Source organism: Oncorhynchus tshawytscha, linkage group LG01, assembly GCF_018296145.1.
Source record: "Oncorhynchus tshawytscha isolate Ot180627B linkage group LG01, Otsh_v2.0, whole genome shotgun sequence".
Classification (NCBI taxonomy): domain Eukaryota; kingdom Metazoa; phylum Chordata; class Actinopteri; order Salmoniformes; family Salmonidae; genus Oncorhynchus; species Oncorhynchus tshawytscha.
Window position 1 is genome coordinate 19,867,213 of NC_056429.1, and position 27,560 is coordinate 19,894,772.

The 27,560-nt window shown below is 41.6% G+C and overlaps 1 protein-coding gene and 1 long non-coding RNA gene across 6 annotated transcripts in view; both read left to right on the top strand.

Annotated features, from left to right (window-relative positions):
- The window catches only part of LOC112236833 (guanine nucleotide-binding protein subunit alpha-11), a 53,770-nt gene that overhangs the window by 12,994 nt on the left and 13,216 nt on the right, over window positions 1-27,560 (top strand). The window contains exons 1-2 of one of the 5 annotated variants that reach the window (XM_024405534.2): window positions 5,885-6,360; window positions 6,748-6,905. In XM_024405534.2, coding sequence (XP_024261302.1) covers window positions 6,758-6,905 — 148 coding nt within the window. In that variant the 5' untranslated portion in view covers window positions 5,885-6,360; window positions 6,748-6,757. The other 4 variants (XM_024405665.2, XM_042306969.1, XM_024405598.2 and 1 more) reach the window with 4 other exon arrangements.
- LOC121841041 lies at window positions 23,562-27,251 on the top strand. Its single transcript, XR_006080083.1, has 2 exons — window positions 23,562-24,799; window positions 26,620-27,251. It is a non-coding gene; the product is annotated as an uncharacterized LOC121841041 (long non-coding RNA).

Genomic DNA, 27,560 nt, shown 5'->3' on the forward strand with positions numbered 1-27,560 from the left:
TGTGTATCCCACAAAAAAAGGTTCACTGTTATATGCTAACATTTTTGATGAATTGAAGCAAAATTCCCCAAATCCTGGCTTAACTTCCCATGGAACATTTCCAGAAAATTCCGGGGATGAGGTTGTTGGGTGGGCTATTTACAGATGGGCTATGTACAGGTGCAATGATCGGTAAACTGCTCTGACAGCTGATGCTTAAAGTTAGTGAGGGAGATATAAGTCTCCAGCTTCAGTGATTTTTGCAATTCGTTCCAGTCATTGGCATTAGAGAACTGGAAGGAAAGGTGGCCAAACGAGGAGTTGGCTTTGGGGGTGACGAGTGAAATATACCTGCTGCAGCATGTATAACGGGTGGGTGCTGCAATGGTGACAAGTGAGCTGAGATAAGGCAGGGCTTTACCTAGCAAAGACTTATAGATGACCTGGAGCCATTGGGTTTGGCGACGAATATGAAGCGAGGGCCAGCCATCGAGAGCATACAGGTCTCAGTGGTGGGTAGTATATGGGGCTTTGGTGACAAAACAGATGGCACTGTGATAGACTGCATCCAATTTGCTGAGTAGAGGGTTGAAGGCTAATTTGAAAATGACATCGCCTAAGTCGAGGAACGGTAGGATAGTCCGTTTTACGAGGGTATGTTTGGCAGCATGATTTAAGGATGCTTTGTTGTGAAATAGGAAGCCAATTCTAGATTTAATTTTGGATTGAAGATGCATAATGGGAGTCTGGAAGGAGAGTTTACAGTCTAACCAGACACCTAAGTATTTGTAGTTGTCCACATATTCTAAGTCAGAACCGTCCAGTGGTGATGCTAGACGGGCGGGCAGGTGCGGGCAGCGATCGGTTGAAGAGCACGCATTTAGTTTTACTTGCATTTAAGAGCAGTTGGAGGCCACGGAAGGAGTGTTGTATGACATTGAAGTTTGTCTTGACGTTTGCTAACAGTGTCCAAAGAAGGGCCATAAGTATACAGAATGATGTCATCTGCGTAGAGGTGGATCAGAGAATCACCATTAGCAAGAGCGACATCATTGATGTATACAGAGAAAAGAGTCGACCCGAGAATTGAACCCTGTGGCACCCCCATAGAGACTGCCAGAGGTTCGGACAACAGGCCCTCCAATTTGACACACTGAACTCTATCAGAGAAGAAGTTGGTGAACCAGGCGAAGCAGTCATTTGAGAAACCAAGGCTGTTTAGTCTGCCAATAAGAATGCAGTGATTGACAGTCGAAAGCCTTGGCCAGGTCGATGAATACGGCTGCACAGTATTGTTTTTTATCGGTGGCGGTTATGATATCGTTTAGGACCTTGAGCATGGCTGAGGTGCACCCAAGACCAGCTCGGACACCAGATTGCATAGCAGAGGAGGTACAGTGGGATTCGAAATGGTCGGTGATCTGCTTTTTAACTTGGCTTTCGAAGACTTTAGAAAGGCAGGGGTAGGATAGATATAGGTCTGTAGCAGTTTGGTTCTAGAGTGTCACCCCCTTTGAAGAGGGGGATGACCGCAGCAGCTTTCCAATCTTTAGGGATCTAAGACGACACGAAAGAGAGATTGAACATTCTAGTAATAGGGACTGCAACCATGGCTGAAGATATTTTAAGAAAGTGAGGGTCCAGATTGTCTAGCCCAGCTGATTTGTAGGGGTCCAGATTTTGCAGCTCTTTCAGAACATCAGCTATCTGGATTTGGGTGAAGGAGAAATAGGGAGGCTTGGGCAAGTTGCTGTTCGGGGTGCAGAGCTGTTGACCGGGGTGGGGGCAGCCAGGTGGAATGCATGGCCAGCCTTAGAAAAATGCTATCATAAACATTATCATAGATTTATCGTTGGTGACAGTGTTTCCTAACCTCAGTACAGTGGGCAGCTGGGAGGAGGTGCTCTTATTCTCCATGGACTTTACAGTGTCCCAGAATGTTTTGGAGTTTGTGCTACAGGATGCAAATTTCTGTTAGGAAAGCAAAGGCTAGCATTTTAACTGCCTGTGTATATTCGTTCCAAACTTTCCTGAAAAGTTTCACATCACTGGGGCTATTCGATGATAATGCAGTACGCCACAGGATGTTTTTGTGCTGGTCAATGGCAGTCAGGTCTGGAGTGATCCAAGGGCTATATCTGTTTTTAGTACTACATTTTTTGAATGGGACATGCTTATTTAAGATGGTGAAGAAATCACTTTTAAAGAATAACCAGGCATCCTCTAATGACGGAATGAGGTCAACAACCATCCAGGATACCCAGGCCAGGTCGATTAGAAAGGCCCGCTCGCTGAAGTGTTTTAGGGAGCGTTTGACAGTGATGATGGGTGGTCGTTTGACCGCGGACCTATTAGGAACACAGGCAATGAGGCAATGATCGCTGAGATACTGGTTGAATACAGCGGAGGTGTATTTAGAGGTCAGGATGATATCTATGAGGGTGCCCATTTTTACGGATTTAGAGTTGTACCTGGTAGGTTCCGTGATAATTTGTGTGAGATTGAGGGCATCTAGCTTAGATCGTAGGATGCCTGGGGTGTTAAGCATATCCCAGTTTAGGTCACTTAACAGTACAAACTCTAAAGATAGATGGGGGACAATTAATTCACATATGGTGTCCAGGGCACAGGTGGGGGCTGAGGGGGATCTATAACAAGTGGCAAAAGTGAGAGACTTATTTCTGGAAAGGTGGATTTTAAAAGTAGAAGCTCAAAGTGTTTGGGCACACACCTGGATAGCATGACAGGACTCTGCAGGCTGTCTCTGCAGTAGATTGCAACCCCCCTTGGCAGTTCTATCTTGGCGGAAAATGTTGTAGTTGGGGATGGAAATTTCATAATTTTTGGTGGCCTTCCTTAAGCCAGGATTCAGACATGGCTAGGACATCACAGTTGGCAGAGTGTGCTAAAGCAGTGAATAAAACAAGGGGAGGAGGGAGGAGGCTTCTGATGTTAACATGCATGAAACCAAGGCTTTTACGGTTACAGAAGTCAACAAATGATAGTGCCTGGGGAATAGGAGTGGAACTTGGGGCTACAGGGCCTGGGTTAACCTCTACATCACCAGATGAAAAGAGGAGGAGTAGGATAAGTGTACGGCTGAAGGCTATAAGAACTGGTCGTCTAGTGCGTTGGGGATAGAGATGTCACGAATATCACCGAAGGTGGCTCCCCTTCCCATTCGGGTGGCGCTCGGCGGTCATCGTCGCCGGGCTACTAGCTGTCACCGATCCTTTTTCCCTTTTCGTTTGGTTTTGTCTAATTGTTTTCACCTGTTCCTTGTTGGGGTTTTTGGGTTGGTGTTATTTAAGTTTGATTAGCCCCCTTGTGTTTGTGTGGGCTTGTTTCTGTTATGTAAAGGTGTTCGTTATATTGTGGGTTTTCCGCTGTCCGGTTTGATACTTGTTTTTAATTTGTTTTTACACTACTGCTACTCGCTGTTTATTATCTATGCATAGCCACTTTACCTCTACCTGTATGTACAAATTACCTCAACTAACCTTTCTCTCTCTGCACATTTACACAGTAACGGAACCCCCTGTATATAGCCTCATTGTTGTTATTTTATTGTGTTACTTTTTGTTATTTTTTTACTTTAGTTTGGTAAATATTTTCTTAACTCTTTTTGAATTGCATTGTTGGTTAAGGGTCTGTAAGTAAGCATTTCACTGTTGTATTCAGCGCACACTTTTTTGAAAACAATGTGAAAGTGAAACAGAAATAGTTTGCATTCCAGGCAAAGTCATGCATACAGATGAGCAACACAAAGAAAAGAGTACTTGATGCAGCAACGTGCATGATTAGTTGATTGATTGATTGATTTCTTTATTCCAGTGTATTTCACACACACATTCCCACTATCCTTATTTGACAACAATCTTGTTTTTTTGCAGTGTAGAATTTACTCATGCAGCTGATTGATTAAATGGAGCAATGCATTGTCACCACTGCTGTATTCTAATAAAGTTGATCCAGGTGACACCATGTGGACAATAAAGGTAATTGCACGTTTTTGGGATGTACTGTACTTCATAGACATCCTAACATTTCACCTATCTGACAGAAAGGGTGAGCGCTTGGTTTCAACCCTATTGCCTTTATTTAACTGATAGTGTCAGTTCACTGATAACATTAAAGAAGTAGCCTTACATCATGTAATGGTATATTTAAACAATGTACAGTACCAGTCAAAAGTTTGGACACAGCTACTCATTCAAGGGTTTTTCTTTATTTTTTACTATTTTCTACATTGTAGAATAATAGTGAAGACATCAAAATTATGAAATAACACATATGGAATCGTGTAGTAACCACAAAAGGGTTAAACAAATGAAAATATATTTTATATTTGAGCTTCTTCAAAGTAGCCACCCTTTGCCTTGATGACAGCTTTGCACACTCTTGGCATTCTCTCAACCAGCTTCACGAGGTACTCTCCTGGTGGAAATCTGTCATTTAGTTTGAGTTCAAATTTGAGATTTTTGGTTCCAACCCGCCGTGTCTTTGTGAGATGCAGAGTAGGTGAACAGATGATCTCTGCATGTGTGGTTCCCACCGCGAATCATGGAGGTGAAGGTGTCATGGTGTGCTTTGCCGGTGACATTGTCTGTGATTTATATAGAATTCAAGGCACACTTAACCAGCATGGCTACCATAGCATTCTACAGTGTTACTCCATCTCATCTGGTTTGCGCTTAGTGGGACTATCATTTGTTTTTCAACAGGACAATGACCCAACACACTTCCAGGCTGTGTAAGGGCTATTTGACCAAGAAAGAGAGTGATGGAGTGCTGCATCAGATGACCTAGCCTCCACAATCACTCGACCTTAACCCAAATGAGATGGTTTGGGATGAGTTGGAGTGAAGTGATGTGTTGGAGTGAAGGAAAAGCAGCCAACAAGTGCTCAGCATATGTGGAAACTCCTTCAAGACTTTTGGAAAGGCATTCCAAGTGAAGCTGGTTGAGAGAATGCTAAGAGTGTGCAAAGCTGTCATCAAGGGTGGCTACTTTGAAGAATCTAAAATCTAAAATATATTTTGATTAGTTTAACACTTTATTGTTTACTACATGATTACATATGTATTATTTCATATGTGTTGATGTCTTCACTATTATTGTACAATGTAGAATACAGTAAAAATAAAGAAAAACCCTTGAATGAGTAGCTGTGTCCAAACTTTTGACTGGTGCTGTAGTTAAACAGGTGTGTCTTTCTTGAGTATGTCACACACACACTTACTAGCACTATTTTAGAAAAGCATGATTTGCTGCATAAATGCATAAATTAATGCATATTTTATTGTTTTCACAACATGCCTTAACATAACCTTATTCTGACGTCATCAACCTCCTCACCTGTGTGGATGGACTCCACTCAATACACAGAGTGGGGCGGAGCAAGTAGAGGGCAACAAAGCAAAGTTGAACTATAGGTAATCAGGCATCGTAGAACCGTAGGGTAGGCTGCTATGCAATAGCAACATAGATTGCAGACAGGCAGGTGCAACATCCATGAAATACCAGATGATTTGTTCTGGGATTAATCATTGATAATGCCTTGTATTGGCTACCTCATTCCATTTTCCACAGATAGAAATAGGTTGGGCAGCTCCCCTGGGCTGTACCTCATACTGCCTGAGCTGAGCTTCCTCTTCCATGTACTCATCCCTGACTTTGGGTTATCACTATTATCACCTAATTTACTTTATTTAGCAGAAAGAAGGGAACTTTCCTTTTACTGTCCATTCACCATATCGTTCTCACTTCCCCTCCCTTTCTTAACAGTGGCTTACCACACCTTGTTCCCATGGCAATGTGGAGCTCAGGCAATCTTAATATCTGATACCTGTTGGAGAGTGCATGAATGTCCTGACTAACCGGTTCTGCCTGCTGAGACAAAAGATTCACTGACTTACAGAAAGTTGGATAGGGAGAGGAGTGACAAATACCTGTTGTGCCATTAATTTCACACCAAAAACACTTTTAGAATGATTCATATGTCTATTGACCCTGTAATTATACATAAGAAATGTTCGTTAGAAATAGGAAAATTATGAGTAATCTACTCCAGCAAAGTCTAAAAGTATTTATTCTAGGCTATGTGCCCGAGGGACTTCTCAATTTGGTGTTCTCAACTGACTGAGAGTGTTTCATCAAACTACATATTCTGCATATTCTACGGAACCCGTAGACCTATTCACAGATCTGCTTACTTGTTTTAGATGAAAAGCTATTGAAACCTGGAAATAGTCTGTCATGCTTCAACGGAAAATTCATGCAGTTAAAATAAATATATTAGAGACACGGGAAGAATGGATCGGGCACAACGAAAGTCTTCTGTAGGCCTATCTGCTTTACAAGGCGTGTGACACATTGAAGGTAAATCGTTTTGATTAAAACATATGACTTATTTGTTTTTAATAACTTCCATGTTTGTTCGTGACAAGAATTGTCATAGGGTTTCTAACGGGAAAGTTAATTGTGATTTAACGACCATAATAAAAAAACGCAATAAAAAGTAGAGTAAAATCAATCTGTGTCTGATGATTGAGACTCATTTGTGTTTCAATGGTATGAAGAAGCAGTTTGAGAAACATTATGCAATGATCACGTTTCTGATTCTGAGGGAAAAAACACCACTCATAATTTCCTGGTGCGCAGGTGAATGACTATATTCGGTGCACATGTCTGCCAACTTTATTGGGTTTAGCCTGAGAAATATAGTATGCCTATTTATAAACACATCTATTTATCTACCTATTTTAGTGAGTTTGACATGGCGTGCTGGCAATGGTGCCGTCGGACCTGCGTTTGTTTCCTGGACAATGAAGAGAGGCAGACTATTGCTATTGACAAGGAGATTCAGAGGATTCTCCGAAAGCAGAAGAAGAGAGAACGCAGAGAAATCAAAGTTCTTTTACTCGGTTAGTATCTTCTGTCTTCCTTTCTATGGACTTGAAATCTATTGTGTTTATTATAGCCCACAGAACGGTCATTGCTCACCAGTATCATTGCTGTCATCACAAAATGTGAAGTTTTTATTCCTTCACTCTTTGGTCTAAGAACGTATTATTGTTGAATAAGGACAGACAAAATGAACAGGAAGTTGAAGCCTTCTTTTCACCCATTTAAACCCATGATGAACAGCCAAATTAGACATTTAACTACAAAAACAAACAATGTTTTGAGAAAGAATGTATTATATTAGATAGCCTACTGAGGACACCAGGAATGGGAGTACAAAATCCATTTAGTGGGTAGGAATACATGAGGTGTACACTTAGACCTAGATTTAATCAGATTAAGTGTTAACCTGCGATAGAAGACACCTGCATAGCTGATGTTTTCAGGAAGGTCACTCAGGTGAGTACTGACTTGTATCACACAAGTCAGTATTAGACAACCATCCATGTCTGAGGATGTCTGGAGATGACTTGGGAACCGGCCACAAGTGGCAACAGTGAGCAGTGTTACCTTCAGGTTGGCTTTGGTTTTGCTAGGGCGTAAATGTTGTATGTTCAAATCCAGCAATAGAAAGTTGTTTTAAACTATTTGAGTTTTAAGCCTATCCCCAACCTTAACCCTTACCTTAACCATTCTGAGTCAATGCCTAACCTTAAGAATTCTGAGTTAATGCCTATACTTAAGAATTCGGAGTTAATGCCAAAATGTAACTTTGGAACGATACAGAGAAGTAACCAAACACTTCGAAATTTGAAGTTTGGAACAACTTCGAAATCTTACATTTGAGAAACATTCTTCTTACCACATGACCTTTGTTTTTGAGGTGTTCAGAACAAGGTTAAGGGTAGAGAAAGCTTGTTGGACACTAAGAAAGCTTTGTTGTAGAAAAATAGAGCATTTAACACAAAATCCAGGGAGGGACCAGCTGAGTATAAGACTGTGTCATCTGCATATAAATGGATGAGAGAGCATCCTACTGCCTGAGCTATGTTGTTGATGTAAATTGAAAAGAGTGTGGGGCCTAGGATCGAGCCTTGGGGTACTCCCTTGATGACAGGCAGTGGCTGAGACAGCAGATCTTCTGACTTTATACATTGCACTCTTTGAGAGAGGTAGTTAGTAAACCAGGCCAAAGACCCCTCAGAGACACCAATACTCCTTAGCTGGCCCACAAGAATGGAATGGTCTACTGTATCAAAAGCTTTGACCATGTCAATAAAAATAGCAGCACAATATTGCTTAGAATCAAGGGCAATAGTGACATCATTGAGGACCTTTAAGGTTGCAGTGACACATCCATAACCTGAGCGGAAACAGATTGCATGCCCGAGAGAATATCATATAGACATGAAGAAAGACAGTCAGTTGTTTATTGACAAGTTTTTCCAACACTTTTGATAAACAGGGCAAAATAGAAATATGCCTATAACAGTTAGGATCAGCTTGATCTCCCCTTTTAAATTAAGGATGAACCATGGCTGCCTTCCAGGCAATAGGAACCTCCACAGAAAGGAGAGACAGGCTTGGCGATGATAGGGGCAGCAACCTTAAAGAAGAAAGGGTCTAAACCATCTGACCCAGATGTTTTTTTGGAGTCAAGTTTAAGGAGCTCCTTCAGCACCTCGGACTCAGTGACTGCCTGCAGGGAGAAACTTTGTAGCGGGGCAGGGGAAAGACTTGTCATACTCGTCGTCAAACCCACTGGCTACAGGTTACCTACAAGTCTCTGCTAGGTAAAGCCCCGCCTTATCTCAGCTCACTGGTCACCATAGCAGCACCCACTCGTAGCACGCACTCCAGTAGGTATATCTCACTGGTCACCCCCAAAGCCAATTCCTCATTTGATCGTCTTTACTTCCAGTTCTCTGCTGCCCATGACTGGAACGAATTGTAAAAAATCTCTGAAGTTGGAGACTCACATCTCCCTCACTAGCTTTAAGCACCAGCTGTCAGAGCAGCTTACAGATCACTGCACCTGTACATAGCCCATCTGTAAACAGCCCATCTACCTACCTACCTCATCCCCATACTGGTATTTATTTATTTTGCTCCTTTGCACCCCATTATCTCTACCTGCACATTCATCTTCTGCCGATCTACCATTCCAGTGTTTAATTTCTATTGTAATTACTTCGACACCAAGGCCTATTTATTTCCTTAACTTACCTCATTTGCACTCACTGTATATAGACTTGTTGTTTTCTTTTGTTCTACTGTATTATTGACTGTATGTTTTGTTTATTCCATGTGTAACTCTGTGTTGTTGTATGTGTCGAATTGCTACGCTTTATCTTGGCCAGGTCGCAGTTGCAAATGAGAACTTGTTCTCAACTAGCCTACCTGGTTAAATAAAAAATAAATAAAAAAGGGGAAAAAAGAGGTAAAGCATCAGGAATAGTAGCATTAGAAGGGGTAGGAGATGAGGAAATGTTGGACGGGCAAGGAGGCATGGCTGAGTCAAATAGGAACCCTGACTTAATGAAGTGGTGATTAAAGAGCTCAGCTATGTGCTTTGTGTCAGTAACAACCACATCATCAACATTAAAGGACATGGGCAGGTGTCTTCTTGGGGTTAGACCCACAAAGAGAGAACTGCTCCTTAAAGTAAATAACTTTGGCCTTCCGGATAGCCTGAGTGCACTTATTTCTCATTTGCCTGAACGATAGCCAGTTAGCCTGAGTTTGCATGTGCCGAGCCTTTCACCAAATGCAATTCTTGAGGTGGAGTAACTCTGCAAGATCACGGTCTAACCAGGGGCAGAACCTGTTTTTAATTCTCATTTTCTTTATGGGGGCGTGTTTGTTAACAATACCACTGAATATATTTTTTTTTAAAGGTCCAAGCGTCCTCGATAGAGGGAATCAAGCTAATTCTATACCATTTTACAGAGGCAAGTTTATGAAGGCAGGCTTGCTCATTAAAGTTTTTTAGCAAGCGTCTATGACAAATCAGGACAGGTCGTTTCACTGAGCAGCTATTTCGAACACAGGCTGTAAAACAGTGATCACTAAGGTCATTTCAGAAACCTATCAGGATTAATTGTGAGGATAACATAGGCTGCATGGGATTTCCATAGACATTAAAATCCGGGGGATTTCTCAAAATGCGAATCGGCGTAGCCAATGGCAAATGTCCTCTTTAAATATAAAAATGAATAGATATTCCCCAGAAAACCAGGAACATTCCCAGAACATTAGCTAAGATTCCTATTATATTCAAGTTATCTAACATTAAGATTATAACATCCCAAAAACATTCAGAGAATTCAGAGAATGTTTTTGATCAAATCTATTTATTTATCAAAAATGTTTTATATGAAATATCCTTGGAATGTTATTGTAACATTCACAAAAATGTTGTAACAACCACCACAGAACATTCCACAAAAGGGAGATATTTTGTTGTTGTTGTATAAAACATCTGCCTGATGTTGCAAGAACGTTCCTATAACACATTTAATCTGTTCATTAAATGTTCCCGAAATGTGTCATTAGGTTGTGGAAACAGTCTGGTGGGAACACTGTGGTAACATCACAAAAGATATGTTACCAAAACGTTGAGAAACAGACGCCTCACAAGTCCTCAACTGGCAGCTTCACATTAAATAGTACCCGCAAAACACCAGTCTCAACGTCAACAGTGAAGAGGCGACTCCGGGATGCTGGCCTTCTAGGCAGAGTTCCTCTGTTCAGTGTCTGTGTTCTTTTGCCCATCTTAATCTTTCATTTTTATTGGCCAGTCTGAGATATGGCTTTTTATTTGCAACTCTGCCTTGAAGGCCAGCATCTCGGAGTCGCCTCTTCACTGTTGCCATTGAGACGGTTGTTTTGCGGGTACTATTTAATGAAGCTGCCAGTTTCGCTGTTTTTTAGTTTATTTTACCTTTACTTAACTAGGCAAGTCAGTTAAGAACAAATTCTTATTTTCAATTACAGCCTAGGAACAGTGGGTTAACTGCCTTGTTCAGGGGCAGAACGGCAAATGTTTTACCTTATCAGCTCAGGGATTCAATTTTGCAACCTTTCGGTTACTAGTCTGCTCTAACCACTAGGCTACCTGCGTTGAGACAGGTGTTTTGCGGGTACTATTTCATGAAGCTGCCAGTTGAGGACTTGTGAGGTGTCTGTTTCTCAAACTAGACACTGATGTACTTGTCCTCTTGCTCAGTTGTGCACCGGGGCCTCCCACTCCTCTTTCTATTCTGGTTAGGGCCCGTTTGCGCTGTTCTGTGAAGGGAGTAGTACACAGCGTTGTATGAGATCTTCAGTTTCTTGGCAATTTCTCGCATAGAATAGCCTTCATTTCTCAGAACAAGAATAGACTGACGAGTTTCAGAAGAAAGTTATTTGTTTCTGGCCATTTTGAGCCTGTAATTGAACCCACAAATGCTGATGCTCCAGATACTCAACTAGTCGAAAGAAGGCCAGTTTTATTGCTTCTTTAATCAGAACATCAGTTCAGCTATGCTAACATAATTGCAAAAGGGTTTTCTAAAGATCAATTAGCCTTTTGAGATGATAAACGTGGATTAGCTAACACAATGTGCTATTGGAACACAGGAGTGATGGATGCTGATTAAGGAGCCTCTGTACGCCTATGAAGATAACCCCTAAAAAAATCTGCTGTTTCCAGCAGATGTTTCCAGCTACAATAGTCAATTACAACAATAGTCATTTACAACATTACCAATGTAATGATACATCTTATGTTATTTTAATGGACATAAAATGTGCTTTTCATTTAAAAACAAGGACATTTCTAAGTGAACGGTCGCCTTTGAACGGTAGTGCAATTAGTTTGTGGGAACAGTGTTGGTACATAAACATGTTTAGGTTCCCAAAACACAAAATATGCTCAGTTGTGATGACATTCATACAATGTTTAAGTTATGTTACACAGGACATTGCCTTTAATGTTGTAAGAATGAAATAGGTCAGTTTTTATGATGTTCATTGCATAGTTGTTTTAGGTTTAACATAATATTCCATTGATGTTCACACAATATTCATTTTACCTTGTATTGGATGTCCTCAGAACATTTCAAGAACATTTAGAAAATGTCATATTTAAGTTTTACTTAATATTACCACAACATGAAAATCATCCCCATTATGTTTTTCTCCAAATGTAATGGCAATATGCATTTGAGGACTGTGTTGTAGGTGATATAGAGACACAATGCATTTTAATTTCATTCATAGGACATTTTAACAGCATTTAATCATACAAACACAACCATGTTTTATGTTGATAATCTGCACATGTAGGGTTTGAACCTGCAATGTTTGGATCTTATGCCAGGTCTTTTATCCTCTCCACCACCAGGGAATCTCTCTTTCCTTCTATTTTGTCAGTATATACAGTACATTATGAAAGTATTCAGAGCCCTTGACTTTTTCCACAGTTACGGCCTTATTCGAAAATGTATTAAATTGTTTTTTTCCTCGTCAATCTACACACAATACCACATAATGACAAAGTAAAACAGGTTTATATAAATGTGTTTTTTAAATAAACAAAGAAAAAACGGAAATATCACGTATACATAAGTATTCAGACCCTTTACTCTGTACTTTGTTGAAGCACCTTTGGCAGCGATTACAGCCTCGAGCATTCTTTGGTATGATGCTACAAGCTTTGCACGAATTTGGGGAGTTTCTCCCATTCTTCTCTGCAGATCCTCTCAAGCTCTGTCAGGTTAGATGGGGAGCGTTGCTGCACAGCTATTTTCAGGTCTCTCTGGAGATGTTCAATTGGGTTCAAGTCCGGGCTCTGGCTGGGCCACTCAAGGGCATTCAGAGACATGTCCTGAAGTCAGTCCTATGTTGTCTTGGCTGTGAGCCTAGGGTCGTTGTCCTATTGGAAGGTGAACCTTCACCCTAGTCTGAGGTCCTGAGCGCTCTGGAGCAGGTTATCATCACAGATAATGCTGTACTTTGCTTTGTTCATCTTTCCTTCAGCCTGACTAGTCTCCCAGTCCTTGCTGCTGAAAAACATCTCTACAGCATAATGTTGCCATCACCATACTTCACCGTAGGGATGGTGTCAAGTTTCCTCCAGATGTGACGCTAGGCATTCAGGCCAAAGAGTGCAATCTTGGTTTCATCAGACCAGAGAATCTTGTTTCTCATGGTCTTAGACTCCTTTAAGTGCCTTTTGGCAAACTCCAAGCGGGCTGTTGTGCCTTTTACTGAGGAATGTCTATGGCCACTCTATCACAGCCGAGCCGGTCACGGGTGCACCTCAGCCACGCTCAAGTTACTAAACGATATCATAACCGCCATCGATAAAAGACAGTACTGTGCAGCCGTCTTCATTCACCTTGCCAAGGCTTTCGACTCTGTCAATCACCATATTCTTATCGGCAGACTCAGTAGCCTCGGTTTTTCGGATGACTGCCTTGCCTGGTTCACCAATTACTTTGCAGACAGAGTTCAGTGTGTCAAATCGGAGGGCATGCTGTCCGGTCCTCTGGCAGTCTCTATGGGGGTGCCACAGGGTTCAATCCTCGGGCCGACTCTTTTCTCTGTATATATCAATGATGTTGCTCTTGCTGCGGGCGATTCCCTGATCCACCTCTACGCAGACGACACCATTCTATATATTCCGGCCCGTCCTTGGACACTGTGCTATCTAACCTCCAAACGAGCTTCAATGCCATACAACACTCCTTCCGTGGCCTCCAACGGCTCTTAAACGCTAGTAAAACCAAATGCATGCTTTTCAACCGTTCGCTGCCTGCACCCGCACGCCTGACCAGCATCACCACCCTGGATGGTTCCGACCTTGAATATGTGGACATCTATAAGTACCTAGGTGTCTGGCTAGACTGTAACCTCTCCTTCCAGACTCATATCAAACATCTCCAATCGAAAATCAAATCAAGAGTCGGCTTTCTATTCCGCAACAAAGCCTCCTTCACTCACGCCGCCAAACTTAACCTAGTAAAACTGACTATCCTACCGATCCTCGACTTCGGCGATGTCATCTACAAAATTGCTTCCAACACTCTACTCAGCAAACTGGATGCAGTTTATCACAGTGCCATCCGTTTTGTCACTAAAGCACCTTATACCACCCACCACTGCGACTTGTATGCTCTAGTCGGCTGGCCCTCGCTACATATTCGTCGCCAGACCCACTGGCTCCAGGTCATCTACAAGTCCATGCTAGGTAAAGCTCCGCCTTATCTCAGTTCACTGGTCACAATGGCAACACCCATCCGTAGCACGCGCTCCAGTAGGTGTATCTCACTGATCATCCCTAAAGCCAACACCTCATTTGGCCGCCTTTCGTTCCAGTTCTCTGCTGCCTGTGACTGGAACGAATTGCAAAAATCGCTGAAGTTGGAGACTTTTATCTCCCTCACCAACTTCAAACATCTGCTATCTGAGCAGCTAACCGATCGCTGCAGCTGTACATAGTCTATCGGTAAATAGCCCACCCATTTTTACCTACCTCATCCCCATACTGTTTTTATTTATTTACTTTTCTGCTCTTTTGCACACCGAAATATCTCTACCTGTACATGACCATCTGATCATTCATCACTCCAGTGTTAATCTGCAAAATTGTAATTATTCGCCTACCTCCTCATGCCTTTTGCACACAATGTATATAGACTCCCCTTTTTTTTACTGTGTTATTGACTTGTTAATTGTTTACTCCATTTGTAACTCTGTGATGTCTGTTCACACTGCTATGCTTTATCTTGGCCAGGTCGCAGTTGCAAATGAGAACTTGTTCTCAACTAGCCTACCTGGTTAAATAAAGGTGAAATAAAAAAATAAAATAAAGGCCTGATTGGTGGAGTGCTGCAGAGATGGTTGTCCTTCTGGAAGGTTCTTCCATCTCCACAGAGGAACTCTGGAGCTCTGTCAGAGTGTCCATCGGATTCTTGGTCACCCCCCTCCCCCCTCTTCACCTCCAATTGCTCAGTTTAGCTGGGCGGCCAGCTCTTGGAAGAGTCTTAGTGGTTCCAAACTTCTTCCATTTAAGAATGATGGAGGACACTGTGTTTTTGGGGACCTTCAATGCTGCAGAGATGTTTTGGAACCCTTCCCCAGATCTGTGCTTCGACACAATTCTGCCTCAGAGCTCTACTGACAATTCCTTCGATCACATGGCTCGGTTTTTGCTCTGACATGCAATGTCAACTGTGGGACCGTATATAGACAGGTGTGTGCCTTTCCAAACCATGTCCAATCAATTTAATTTATCATAGGTGGATTCCAATCAAATTGTAGAAGCATCTCAAGGATGATCAATGGAAACAGGATGCGCCTGAGATCAATTTGGAGTCTCATAGCAAAGGGTCTGAATACTTATGTAAATACAGTATATGTTTTACATTTATAATACATTTTCTGAAAAAAAAGGTTTTGCTTCATCATTATGGGGTACTGTGTGTAGATTGATGAGAAGAAACATGTATTTAATCCATGTTAGAATAAGTCTGTAACATAACAACATTTGGAAAAAGTCAAGCGGTCTGAATACTTTCCGAATGGCAGTATGGTCAATCAGGAATTCCATGCTTCCTTTTTAGCCTTAGACAGAGTAACTAACCCAGGGAAATACTGGCAACAAAATCCTCTTTATATGCTGCGTACTTCTGGGCCCATATTTACAAGGTATCTTGTAAATTAGTACAAATCTAGGATCTCTTTTGCTATTTAGATCCTGGAAAATGAGACAGGAGGGACCGGGCGGCAGGGTAGTGGTTAGAGTGTTGGACTAGTAACCGAAAGGTTCAAATCCCCGAGCTGACAAGGTACAAATCTGTCGTTCTGCCCCTGAACAGGCAGTTAACCCACTGTTCCTAGGCCGTCATTGAAAATAAGAATTTGTTCTTAACTGACTTGCCTAGTTAAATAAAGGTAAAATAAAAATAAAAAATTGCAATTTCTGTTTAATCCACCAGAAAAGAATCTAACAAATATTATAGTTAAACTTCAATACAGTGGGTCAAAAAAGTATTTAGTCAGCCACCAATTGTGCAGGATCTCCCACTTAAAAAGCTGACAGAGGCCTGTAATTTTCATCATAGGTACACTTCAACTATGACAGACAAAATGAGGGGAAAAAAATCCAGAAAATCACATTGTAGGATTTTTTAATGAATTTATTTGCAAATTATGGTGGAAATTAAGTATTTGGTCAATAACAAAAGTTTATCTCAATACTTTGTTATATACCCTTTGTTGGCAATGACCGAGGTCAAACGTTTTCTGTAAGTCTTCACAAGGTTTTCACACACTGTTGCTGGTATTTTGGTCCATTCCTCCATGCAGATCTCCTCTAGAGCAGTGATGTTTTGGGGCTGTTGCTGGGCAACACGGACTTTCAACTCCCTCCAAAGATTTTCTATGGGGTTGAGATCTGGAGACTGGCTAGGCCACTCCAGGACCTTGAAATACTTCTTACGAAGCCACTCCTTCGTTGCCCGGGCGGTGTGTTTGGGATCATTGTCATGCTGAAAGACCCAGCCACGTTTCATCTTCAATGCCCTTGCTGATGGAAGGAGGTTTTCACTCAAAATCTCACGATACATGGCCCAATTCATTCTTTCCTTTACACGGATCAGTCGTCCTGGTCCCTTTGCAGAAAAACAGCCCCAAAGCATGATCTTTCCACCCCCATGCTTCACAGTAGGTATGGTGTTCTTTGGATGCAACTCAGCATTCTTTGTCCTCCAAACACGACGAGTTGAGTTTTTACCAAAAAGTTATATTTTGGTATCATCTGACCATATGACATTCTCCCAATCTTCTTCTGGATCATCCAAATGCTCTCTAGCAAACTTCAGACGGGCCTGGACATGTACTGGCTTAAGCAGGGGGACACGTCTGGCACTGCGGCGTAGTGTGTTACTGATGGTAGGCTTTGTTACTTTGGTCCCAGCTCTCTGCAGGTCATTCACTAGGTCCCCCCGTGTGGTTCTGGGATTTTGCTCACCGTTCTTGTGATCATTTTGACCCCACGGGGTGAGATCTTGCGTGGAGCCCCAGATCGAGGGAGATTATCAGTGGTCTTGTATGTCTTCCATTTCCTAACAATTGCTCCCACAGTTGATTTCTTCAAACCAAGCTGCTTACCTATTGCAGATTCAGTCTTCCCAGCCTGGTGCAGTTCTACAATTTTGTTTCTGGTGTCCTTTGACAGCTCTTTGGTCTTTGCCAAAGTGGAGTTTGGAGTGTGACTGTTTGAGGTTGTGGACAGGTGTCTTTTATACTGATAACAATTTCAAAGAGGTGCCATTCATACAGGTAATGAGTGGAGGACAGAGGAGCCTCTTAAAGAAGAAGTTACAGGTCTGTGAGAGCCAGAAATCTTGCTTGTTTGTTATTGACCAAATACTTATTTTCCACCATCATTTCCAAATAAATTCATTAAAAATCCTACAATGTGATTTTCTGGATATTTTTTTCTCATTTTGTCTGTCATAGTTGAAGTGTACCTATGATGAAAATTACAGGCCTCTCTCATCTTTTTAAGTGGGAAAACTTGCACAATTGGTGGCTGACTAAATACTTTTTGCCCCACTGTAAATACAGACTCAGAACCTTCAAACTAAATCATATTTAGTTGAATCTTTTCTGAAATTTCAAAATCACATTTCATAAGCCTTTCAACAGGTGATGAAGAAATACAGTAATTAAATACAGTGTTACAACTACACAGCATATGAAGGTGATGGGAACATTTTAATAACTGTTTTGCGTTTCCATCACATTTTCAACTCTAGGCCTACAAATGGTTTTGTCACAAAAAAATGTTGCGTAGGTATAGCGAATGTGCCAACTTTGGTATTGGCACGTGTGCTCTAGCCAACAGTTCGCTCTTGGCAAGAATCTTGTAAAACGGCAGCCGAGCATCGATCATCATGTCACCAGAATAAGACCCTTGATATTTATTGAAAGGAGCTTCAAGCTTATCACCGTATACTTTCACCACCCTGTGAAGTTCATCATTAATTTATTTGTATCCTAATAAATCTAATGCTTTCCCAGGATGTTGTCACATTTCTTATCCAACATGTACTTGACTCGCATAAAAAGGTTGGATGGAAACCTGGTTAATGTCAAGCCATTTTGAGGATGCTGGAATGATATTTTGGATGGACGTATGCATGCCTACAGGAGACTTTTGATGTAACCTAATCAGGTTAAAACATTGTGTCTGGTTGTGTTTTTACCACTTATAAAAAGTAATGCATTTTAAAAGTTAAGTTGAAGCATTAGGTTCTAGGTGTGCGAGGAATAGCTGCTCGAATTGGAGAGGAGGCAGAGCGTGTGTTACGGGGAGAGGAGGCAGAGCGTGTGCTTTCCTGAATAACTGGGCCCGCCTGGAGCATATGTGGCCACAGTATTATAGGACGACTTGGGAAAATGATGATCCGCAACAGGCAGCATATCTTAGTATCAGAATTTAAAAAACAGCCAGACTGACCTGCTACTGTGCCTTTCTAGACCTTATAAACTGTAAAGAGTAGACCCACAACTAATCAAATTACAAGGCTTTTGTGGGGTTATTCAAATGATATTTTTACTGCAGCCTAGAGTAGAATCTTGTACTCACTTGAAAACAATAATGGAATTATTCATTGCATTGTGGTGTTGTAGGCTAGTCTAGGTAGGATATGGCGTTGTCCTTAAGATCAATAGGTGATCTTTTTGAGCTGTGGGTCTCATGTCTTCACTATTCCTTCATGCACAATGTGCATATGTTGTCCTGAGGCAGAAACTTAGACCGCTATACCAGGATCTTTCTATTATATCCTTGTAAATAAAATCCTATAGGATAGAATCCTGTTGGAGTCCAATAGGACTGGTTCCAAAAGCTGAAATAATTTTTCTATTGGAATCTATTTGGATCTTTGTATTGGAATACTATATGATCCTATAGGATTAACATGTTTTTTTCTCCTATTGGATTTCTATTAATTTTGTAGCTGTACACTACCGTTTAAAGGTTTTAGAACACCTACTCATTCAAGGGTTTTTCTTTATTTTTACTATTTTCTACATTGTAGAATAATAGTGAAGACATCAAAACTATGAAAAAAAGTGTTAAACAAACAGATTAATCAAATAGCCACCCTTCGTCTTGATGACAGCTTTGCACACTCTTGGCATTCTCTCAACCAGCTTCATGAGATAGTCACCTGGAATGCATTTCAATTAACAGGTGTGCCTTTTTTTAAAGTTAATTTGTAGAATTTCTTTCCTTCTTAATGTGTTTGAGCCAATCAGTTGTGTTGTGATAAGGGGGTATACAGAAGATGGCCATATTTGGTAGAAGACCAAGTTCACATTATGGCAAGAACAGCTCAAATAAGCAAAGAGAAATGACAGTCCATCATTACTTTAAGACATGAAGGTCAGTCAATACAGAAAATTTCAATAACTTTGGCATTTTCTTCAAGTGTAGTTGCAAAAACCATCAAGCACTATGATGAAACTGGCTGTCATGAGGTCCGCCACAGGAATGGAAGACCCAGAGTTACTTCTGCTGCAGAGGATAAATTCATTAGAGTTACCAGCCTCAGAAATTGCAGCCCAAATTAATGCTTCACGGAGTTAAAGTAACAGACACATCTCAACATCAACTGTTCAGAGTAGACTGTTTGAATCAGGCCTTCATGGTCAAATTGCTGCAAAGAAACCACTACTAAATGACACCAATAATAACAAGAAACTTGCTTGGACCAAGAAACACGAGCAATGGACATGTCCTTTGGTCTGCAGTCCAAATGTGAGATTTTTGGTTCCAACCGCCTTGTCTTTGCCGGTGTGTCGGTGTGGGTGAACGGATGATCTTCGCATGTGTATTTCCCACCGTAAAGGATGGAGGTGGAGGTGTGATTGTGTGGGGGTGCTTTGCTGGTGACACTGTCTGTGATGTATTTAGAATTCAAGGCACACTTAACCAGCACGGCTACCACAGCATTCTGCAGCGATACGCCATCCCTTCTGGTTTAGGCTTAGTAGGACTCATTTGTTTTTCTCCAGGACAATAACCCAACACCCACCTACAGGCTGTGTAAGGGCTATTTTACCAAGGAGGTTGATGGAATGCTTCATCAGATGACCTGGCCTCCACAATCCCCCGACCTCAACCAAATTGAGATGGTTTGGGATGATTCGGACCACAGAGTGAAGCAAAAGCAGCCAACAAGTGCTCAGCATATGTGGGAACTCCTTCAAGACTGTTGGAAAAGCATTCCATGTGAAGCTGGTTGAGAGAATGCCAAGAGTGTGCAAAGCTGTCATCAAGGCAAAGGGTGGCTATTTGAAGAGTCTCAAATATAAAATATATTTTTATTTGTTTAACACATTTTTGGTTACTACATGATTCCATATGTGTTACTTCATAGTTTTTTCCGTATGTGTTATTTCATAGTAAAGATAAAGAAAAACCCTTGAATGAGTAGGTGTTCTAAAACTAATTGTAAAGATATTTAAATTACATTCTAAAGGATATATCCTTAAAACTTGGCTATACACTATAGTTAACTTCGCTGTTTAACATATGGAGCACCCACCCTCCAAAACAATTACCTAGGTGGACAGTGGACACGTGAACTATAATAGCAAGAAACCAATATTGAACTGCCCACCCTTGCCATTTGAGATGGTGACCCGTCAATGTCCCCTCTACTCAGTAGCTATCTCATACAACCCCATCCTCCCAAGGTCCAAGGGACACAACGCGAATAAACATTTGAACCTGGTGCATCTGCGTCACATGTTAAAGTTATTGTGCAAACTGCAATTACAATAGCTTTGAAACCTAATGAGATTGTCCCAAAGATTGTTTACATTTGTGTCAAAAATGTGTGCTATGTGGCATTACAGCCATCATCATAGAGTTCGATTAACAATTTGATATAATGACAGTGATCTTTTTTTTTCTTCTTTCTTTTTACAATACCTGGATCAGGTGTGCCAAGATGTCACGAGATGGGCATGTAGTTACAGTGCCTTAAAAAAGTATTCATACCCTTTGACTTATTCCACATTTACTTGTGTTACAGCCTGATTTCATTTTCCATCTACATGCAATACCCCATAATGAAAAAGTGGAAACATGTTTTTAGAAATTGTAGATTATTTTGAGCTGATATCTCTAAATACAGAAATATCTCATTTACATAAATAAGTATTCACACCACTGAGTCAATACTTTGTAGAAGCACCTTTGGAAGCGATAGCAGCTGTGAGACTTTCTGGGTAAGTCTCTAAGAGCTTTCCACACCTGGATTGTACAATATTTATACATTATTCTTTTCAAAATTCTTCAAGCTCTGTCAAATTGGTTGTTGAACATTGCTAGACAACCATTTTCAGGTCTTGCCATAGATTTTCAAGCCAATTTAAGTCAAAACTGTAACTAGGCCACTCAGGAATGTTCAATGTTGTCTTGGTAAGAAACTCCAGTGTAAATTTGGCCTAATGTTTTAGGTTATTGTCCTGCTGAAAGGTGAATTTGTCTCACAAGAAAGCAGACTTAACCAGGTTATCCTCTAGGATTTTGCCTGTGCTTAGCTCTCTTCCGTTTCATTTATTTAAAAAATACTCCCTAGTCCATGCTGATGACAAACATACCAATAACAAATTTGCAGCCACCACCATGCTTGAAAATATGAAGAGTGGTACTCATTGGTTTGTCCCAGACATAACACTTTGTATTCAGGATAAAGTACTTTTTTTTTGCTACAATGCTGTAGTTAAACTATGTAACTGTTTTAAAGTCATCATTGGCCTGAGCGGTTTCCTTCCTCTTTGTCAACTGAGTTAGGAAGGACGCCTGTGTCCTTGGAGTGATTAGGTCTATTGATACACCATCCAAAATGTAATTAATAATTTCACCATGCTCAAAGGGATATTCAATGTGTCACGCCCTGACCGTAGATTGCTTTGTATGTTTCTATTTTTAGTTTGGTCAGGGTGTGATGTGGGTGGGTATTCTATGTTTTTTTCTATGTTTGTATTTCTATGTGTTTGGCCTGGTATGGTTCCCAATCAGAGGCAGCTGTCAATCGTTGTCTCTGATTAAGAACCATACTTAGGCAGCCGGGTTTTCGCCCTTGAGTTGTGGGTAGTTGTTTTCTGTTTTGTGTGTATCACCTGACAGAACTGTTTCGTTCTCGTTATTCCTCATTGTTATTTTGTTTAGTGTTCAGTTTTGATTAAATTTACAACATGAACACTTACCATACTGCACCTAGGTCCTCTCCTTCTTCCACCTACGCCGATCGTGACAGAAGTACCAACCACAACCGGACCAAGCAGCGTGGTAACCAGGAGCAGAAAGTCCTGGACTCCTGGACATGGGAGGAGATTTTGAACGGTAAGGGACCCTGTGCACAGGCTGGGGAATATCGCCACCCCAGGGAATAGCTGGAGGCAGCTAAAGCCGAGCGGCGGCGATATGAGGAGTTAGCACGGCAGCACAACAGGGACGAGAGGCAGCCCCAACATTTCTTGGGGGGGGGCACACGGGGAGTGTGGCTAAGTCAGGTAGGAGACCTGAGCCAACTCCCCGTGCTTACCGTGGGTGCACTACATCGCAGCTCCTCGTATCGGCCGGGCTAGAGTGGGCATCGATCCAGGAGGAATGAAGCCGGCTCAGCGCATCTGGTCTCCAGTGCGTCTCCTCTGCCCGGGTTATATGGCACCAGCCCTACGCACGGTGTCCTCGGTTCGCCAGCACAGCCCAGTGCGGTCTGTTCCACCCCGCCGCACTTGCCGGGCTACGGGGAGTATCCAGCCGGGACAGGTTGTGCAGGCTCGGTGGTCTCATCCGGTGCCTCTTCCACGCACCAGGCCTCCTGTGGCAGCCCCACGCACCAGGCTGTCTCTCCGTCTCTTCCCTCCGTGTGCTCCCGCTTGTCCAGCGCTTCCGGAGTCTCCCTCCTGTAAAAAATGAACGAAACGTTGAAGAGATCTGATTATTAGTTTATAAATACTTTGCTACAATGACACACCTCGTTCCTTTCTTTTAGCATGTGCACATATTAAGTACACCATCATGCCTTGGGGATATGTGTCTATTCAGATTCCACAACGATTCTTTAGTTGTGGACATTACATCACCACACTCCCTTTCTTGCTCTCGGTCCTCATCTATGTAAGTCACCTTGATTTAGCACGTGTGTGTTCTATCAGTTTATTTCTGAAAATATTAAGCAAACTCCATGACAGTAGCTAAAGCAAGGGTCTATAGCAGCACACAAGTAGACTACAAATGCATGCTGGGCCGGGTAGGCCCTGAGCTCATGAAGTGAGCGCTACTGGAGGGAAATTGGAAGGTGCGAGAAGGCTGGTGCTCCAGCCTCAGACCAGTCAAATTGGGCATGCTCCGCTCTAGCTCCGCTCCACTCCCATTCACTGGTGTCAATGCAATAGAATCCTACTCCGATGTGTTCTGCCTACAACAAAATCTCTTGCATAGTTACTTTTATTTCGGTATGTTGAATTGAAAGTGGCTAATATTACGTTGATTCAATCACAATTGCCACAGTAAAGAGAAATGTTGAAAGTGTTAACAGGGAAAACTCTAGAAGTGGTCACCAACCTTTTCTAGGTCAAGATCACTTTCTGAGTCAAAATGCAAGTTGAGATTTAAATAATTTGCTTTCTATTTTACTGGGCTGATGTTGCATGCATCTGATGGTCTGTCTCAGCAGAGGGAAAGAGCAGAAGATTGAGGGTTCGCCACTCAACAGCCCTCCGCTCTCCCTTTCCTCCACTGACACTAACCAAAAAGGGACACCGTCTTCAGCTGATGGCGAAACTCGAGTCGCATCGCATTATTTCTGCATCATGCACAAATTCATATTGTTACTCCTATGAACAGAGAAAGTGAAATATTCCTTGATATTAAAAAAGACCCAAGCCGCTAATAATAACAACGGAAGCCTACAGATCAACTTACTCATTCATTACTGCTTTAGTGCTTGTTGTAGCGCTGAGTGGAAATAGGAAGAAAGCGCATTTTATGGCTAATAAAAGTGTTGAATACAAAGTGTTGACAGTGCTGAGTAAGAACTTAAACATGAAATCATAAAAACAGCAGCTCATAGCTGTATTCGTTGACAGTCTCTCTGTAGTCATAGTTTGAAACATTTTGAAATATCACAGTATCAACTTTGCTGTAGATTTCTTATGCCTGCTACGCTACGTTACTGCAGACACTATAATCTGAGCCATCCGATTGGCCAGCGGTAAGCCTATAGTGCACTTGATTTGCTCTCTGGGCCCGCTGGGAAGGCAGAGTTTGTACCTTCAGACATGAAATGATTCATAATGGCAACAGCTTGCCTACTCGGCGCGGGGCAGCTGAATCGGGTGCATCTACCGCCAACAAAAAAAGGAACACAAGGCTTTATCTTTGGGTTTTTTACAGAAATGTTTGGCATTTGACTAGGAATGCCTTGGTGACCATTGCTCTAGAGTTGAGTTGAGTTAAATCTTGTCCTTCTCTCTGTGAGCTGATATTTCTGCGTGTGGGGCCTGGTATAATGGTATGATAACAGGTGCCACTCTGGTTTCTACCAGAGGCGGTGCCTCCTCTTGACAACGCTTCGCTCCAACGCTTCACTTAATTTAGTTTTCAATTTGCATAAAGTAGAGCAGAGCTCAACTTTTTGTACTGCTCCACTAGCAGGGTTCTCGCCGCTCATCTTCCCACAATCCCCCGCACATTTCTCTGTGTGCCTTAATTTGAAAATGAATGGGGGTGGAACTTCTGCTGAATTTGTTGTTTGACCTGAAAAGGGCCTCCGCTTGTCAACTCTTCGCTGCAAAAGACTGGCCGCTTCGAGGGCATAGGTGTGAATGTATTCTAGTAAGTATACATTTTGAAAATGAAAAAAAGAAACAATGTACTATATATTAGCTGCTAGCTAGCATAGGAAGGCCACTCTGTGTGGGTTAATGAGCTGCTAGCTAGCCAACTGTACATACTGTATAGCTAGCTAAGTGAAATATCATCAGCTAGCTAAATTCCTATTAGCTTGTTATCTTGATGTAGGTCTCTTTATCACTGTAAATTAAAAACACATGCTCCAAATGCATTTGTAGATAACAACAGCAATGGAAGAGGGTGAAAGGATTTGCTGCTCCAGCTGTCAGAAAAAGGAAAAGACTACTAGTGCATTCTGAAAGTATTCAGACCCCATTGTTTTTTCCACATTTTGTTACGTTACAGCCTTATTCTAAAATGGATTAAATAAATACAAATCCTCATCAATCTACACACAATATCCTATAATGACAAAGTGAAAATATGTTTTTAGATTTTTTTTGCAAATTGCTTTAAAAAAAAATGAAATACCTTATTTACATAAGTATTCAGACCCTTTGCTATGAGACTCGAAAATTGAGCTCAGGTGCATCCTGCTTCCATTGATCATCCTTGAGATGTTTCTACAACTCGATTGGAGTCTACCTGTGGTAAATTCAATTGATTGGACATGATTTGGAAAGTCACACACCTGTCTATATAAGGTCCCACAGTTGACAGTGCATGTCAGAGCCAAAACCAAGCTGTGAGGTCAAAGGAACTGTCAGTTGAGCTCCGAGACAGGATTGTGTCGAGGCACAGATCTGGGGAAAGCCAAGACTCTTCCTAGAGCTGGCCGCCTGGCCAAACTGAACAATCGGGTTTGAAGGGCCTTGGTCAGGGAGGTCACAAAGAACCCGATGGTCACTCTGACAGAGCTCCAGAGTTCCTCTGTGGAGATGGGACACCCTTCTATAAGGACAACCATCTCTGCTGCACTCCACCAATCAGGCTTTAATGGTGGTGTGGCCAGATGGAAGCCACTTTTTAGTAAAAGGCACATGACAGCCCACTTGGAGTTTGCCAAAAGGCACTTGAAGGACTCTCAGATCATGAGAAACCAAGATTGAACTCTTTGGCCTGATGAAAACGTGCTTCAGAGCGCTCTGGACCTCAGACTGGGGCGAAGGTTCACCTTTTCAACAGGACAACTACCCTAAGCACACAGCCAAGACAACGCAGGAATGGCTTTGGGACAAGTCTCTGAATGTCCTTGAGTGGCCCAGCCAGAACCCAGACTTGAACCTGATCGAACATCTCTGCAGAGACCTGAAAATAGCTGTGCATTGAGGCTCCCCATCCAACCTGACAGAGTTTGAGAGGATCTGCAGAGAATAATGGGAGAAACTCCCCAAATACAGGTGTGCCAAGCTTGTTGCGTCATACCCAAAAAGACTCGAGGCTGTAACCGCTGCCAAAGGTGCTTCAACAAAGTAACGAGTAAAGGGTCTGAATACTAATGTAAATGTGATATTTCAGTTTTTTATTTTTATACATTTACAAACATTCTAAAAACCTGTTTTTTCTTTGTCATTATGGGGTATTATGTGTAGATTGATGAGGAAAAAAACAATTTAATACATTTTTAAATAAGGCCCTAATGTAACAAAATGTGGAAAAAGTCAAGGGGTCTGAATACTTTCTGAATGCACTGTATATGGAAGGTAATTTTGAGGGGGGACATTATGAAAAGCTTCTCCAGTTCTAGTCCATAGAGAGGAAAAATATGACGACAGTGAGATAATAGCAACATACTAGTCATGGTTGTCTTGCTAATTGTAATATAATGAATCCTGTTTCTTTTTTATGTTTTCTGTACTCAGATATGGCGAGCTTTGAAAGTCTGTCCTCAGATTAAGTGGTCCCAATGGATGTCCCAAGAGACTGCTGGCACATTCTTGTATGCCATGGGTTGTATGTGTACTTATGTTAGCAAAGGTACACAACAATACAGTTCAAATTCACACACAATGTAGGCTTCAAACCTATTACAACTGGAGCAGACCAATCCTGCTCCTGGAGTTATGCTGGATGTGCAGGCATCTGTTCAAGCCCAGTAGTAACACACCTGATACAACTTATCGAACCTAAAGAGTTGATAAAAATGTGTATTATTGCTGGGCTGGAATAGAAGTCTGCTCACCAGGTAGACCAGGGTGTGGAGCAAGGTTGACTACCTCTGGTATGGACTAGTTTTTGTTCAACTGAAAGTATGCTTTAGTAATAATAGCCTACTTACTAAGATGTCTAACATGTACGAACAAGTTAACATGTCATTACAAAATGTACAAATAAACTGAGTTGATTTATTCATTGTTGATTCATTGAAGTAAAGTTGTTAAACTTGTTTAAATTGTTAACTTAAAACTGTTATTCAAGATGAACTAGTGTCAATGTTCATTAATCACAGGTCACAATTCTGCAATAAAAAGGGGTGAAGGGGATCTGTCTTTAATTTGTCTGTGTTTCTGTGTTGCTTTTTCAAATTAGCATGAGCTTTTTGTCCAGTTGTGAGCTTTCCAATCTGTTTTAATTGATTGTCACTCTGTCTCAGGATATCAGCCATGTGAACCCATTTTGCAGCTTATTATATTGGCATGCATCACCAATGCAGCCATAGGCCTGCAGTATAATAACATTAGTGGCCTTATGGGCATGTGCAATGCGCCCTTGTCATTGTACATCTGAAGCAGAGAATAGCTAAACTCACACATTGTTTTAGGTACTAGTCTGGGAAATATTGCATTGAGAGACTGTCCATAGA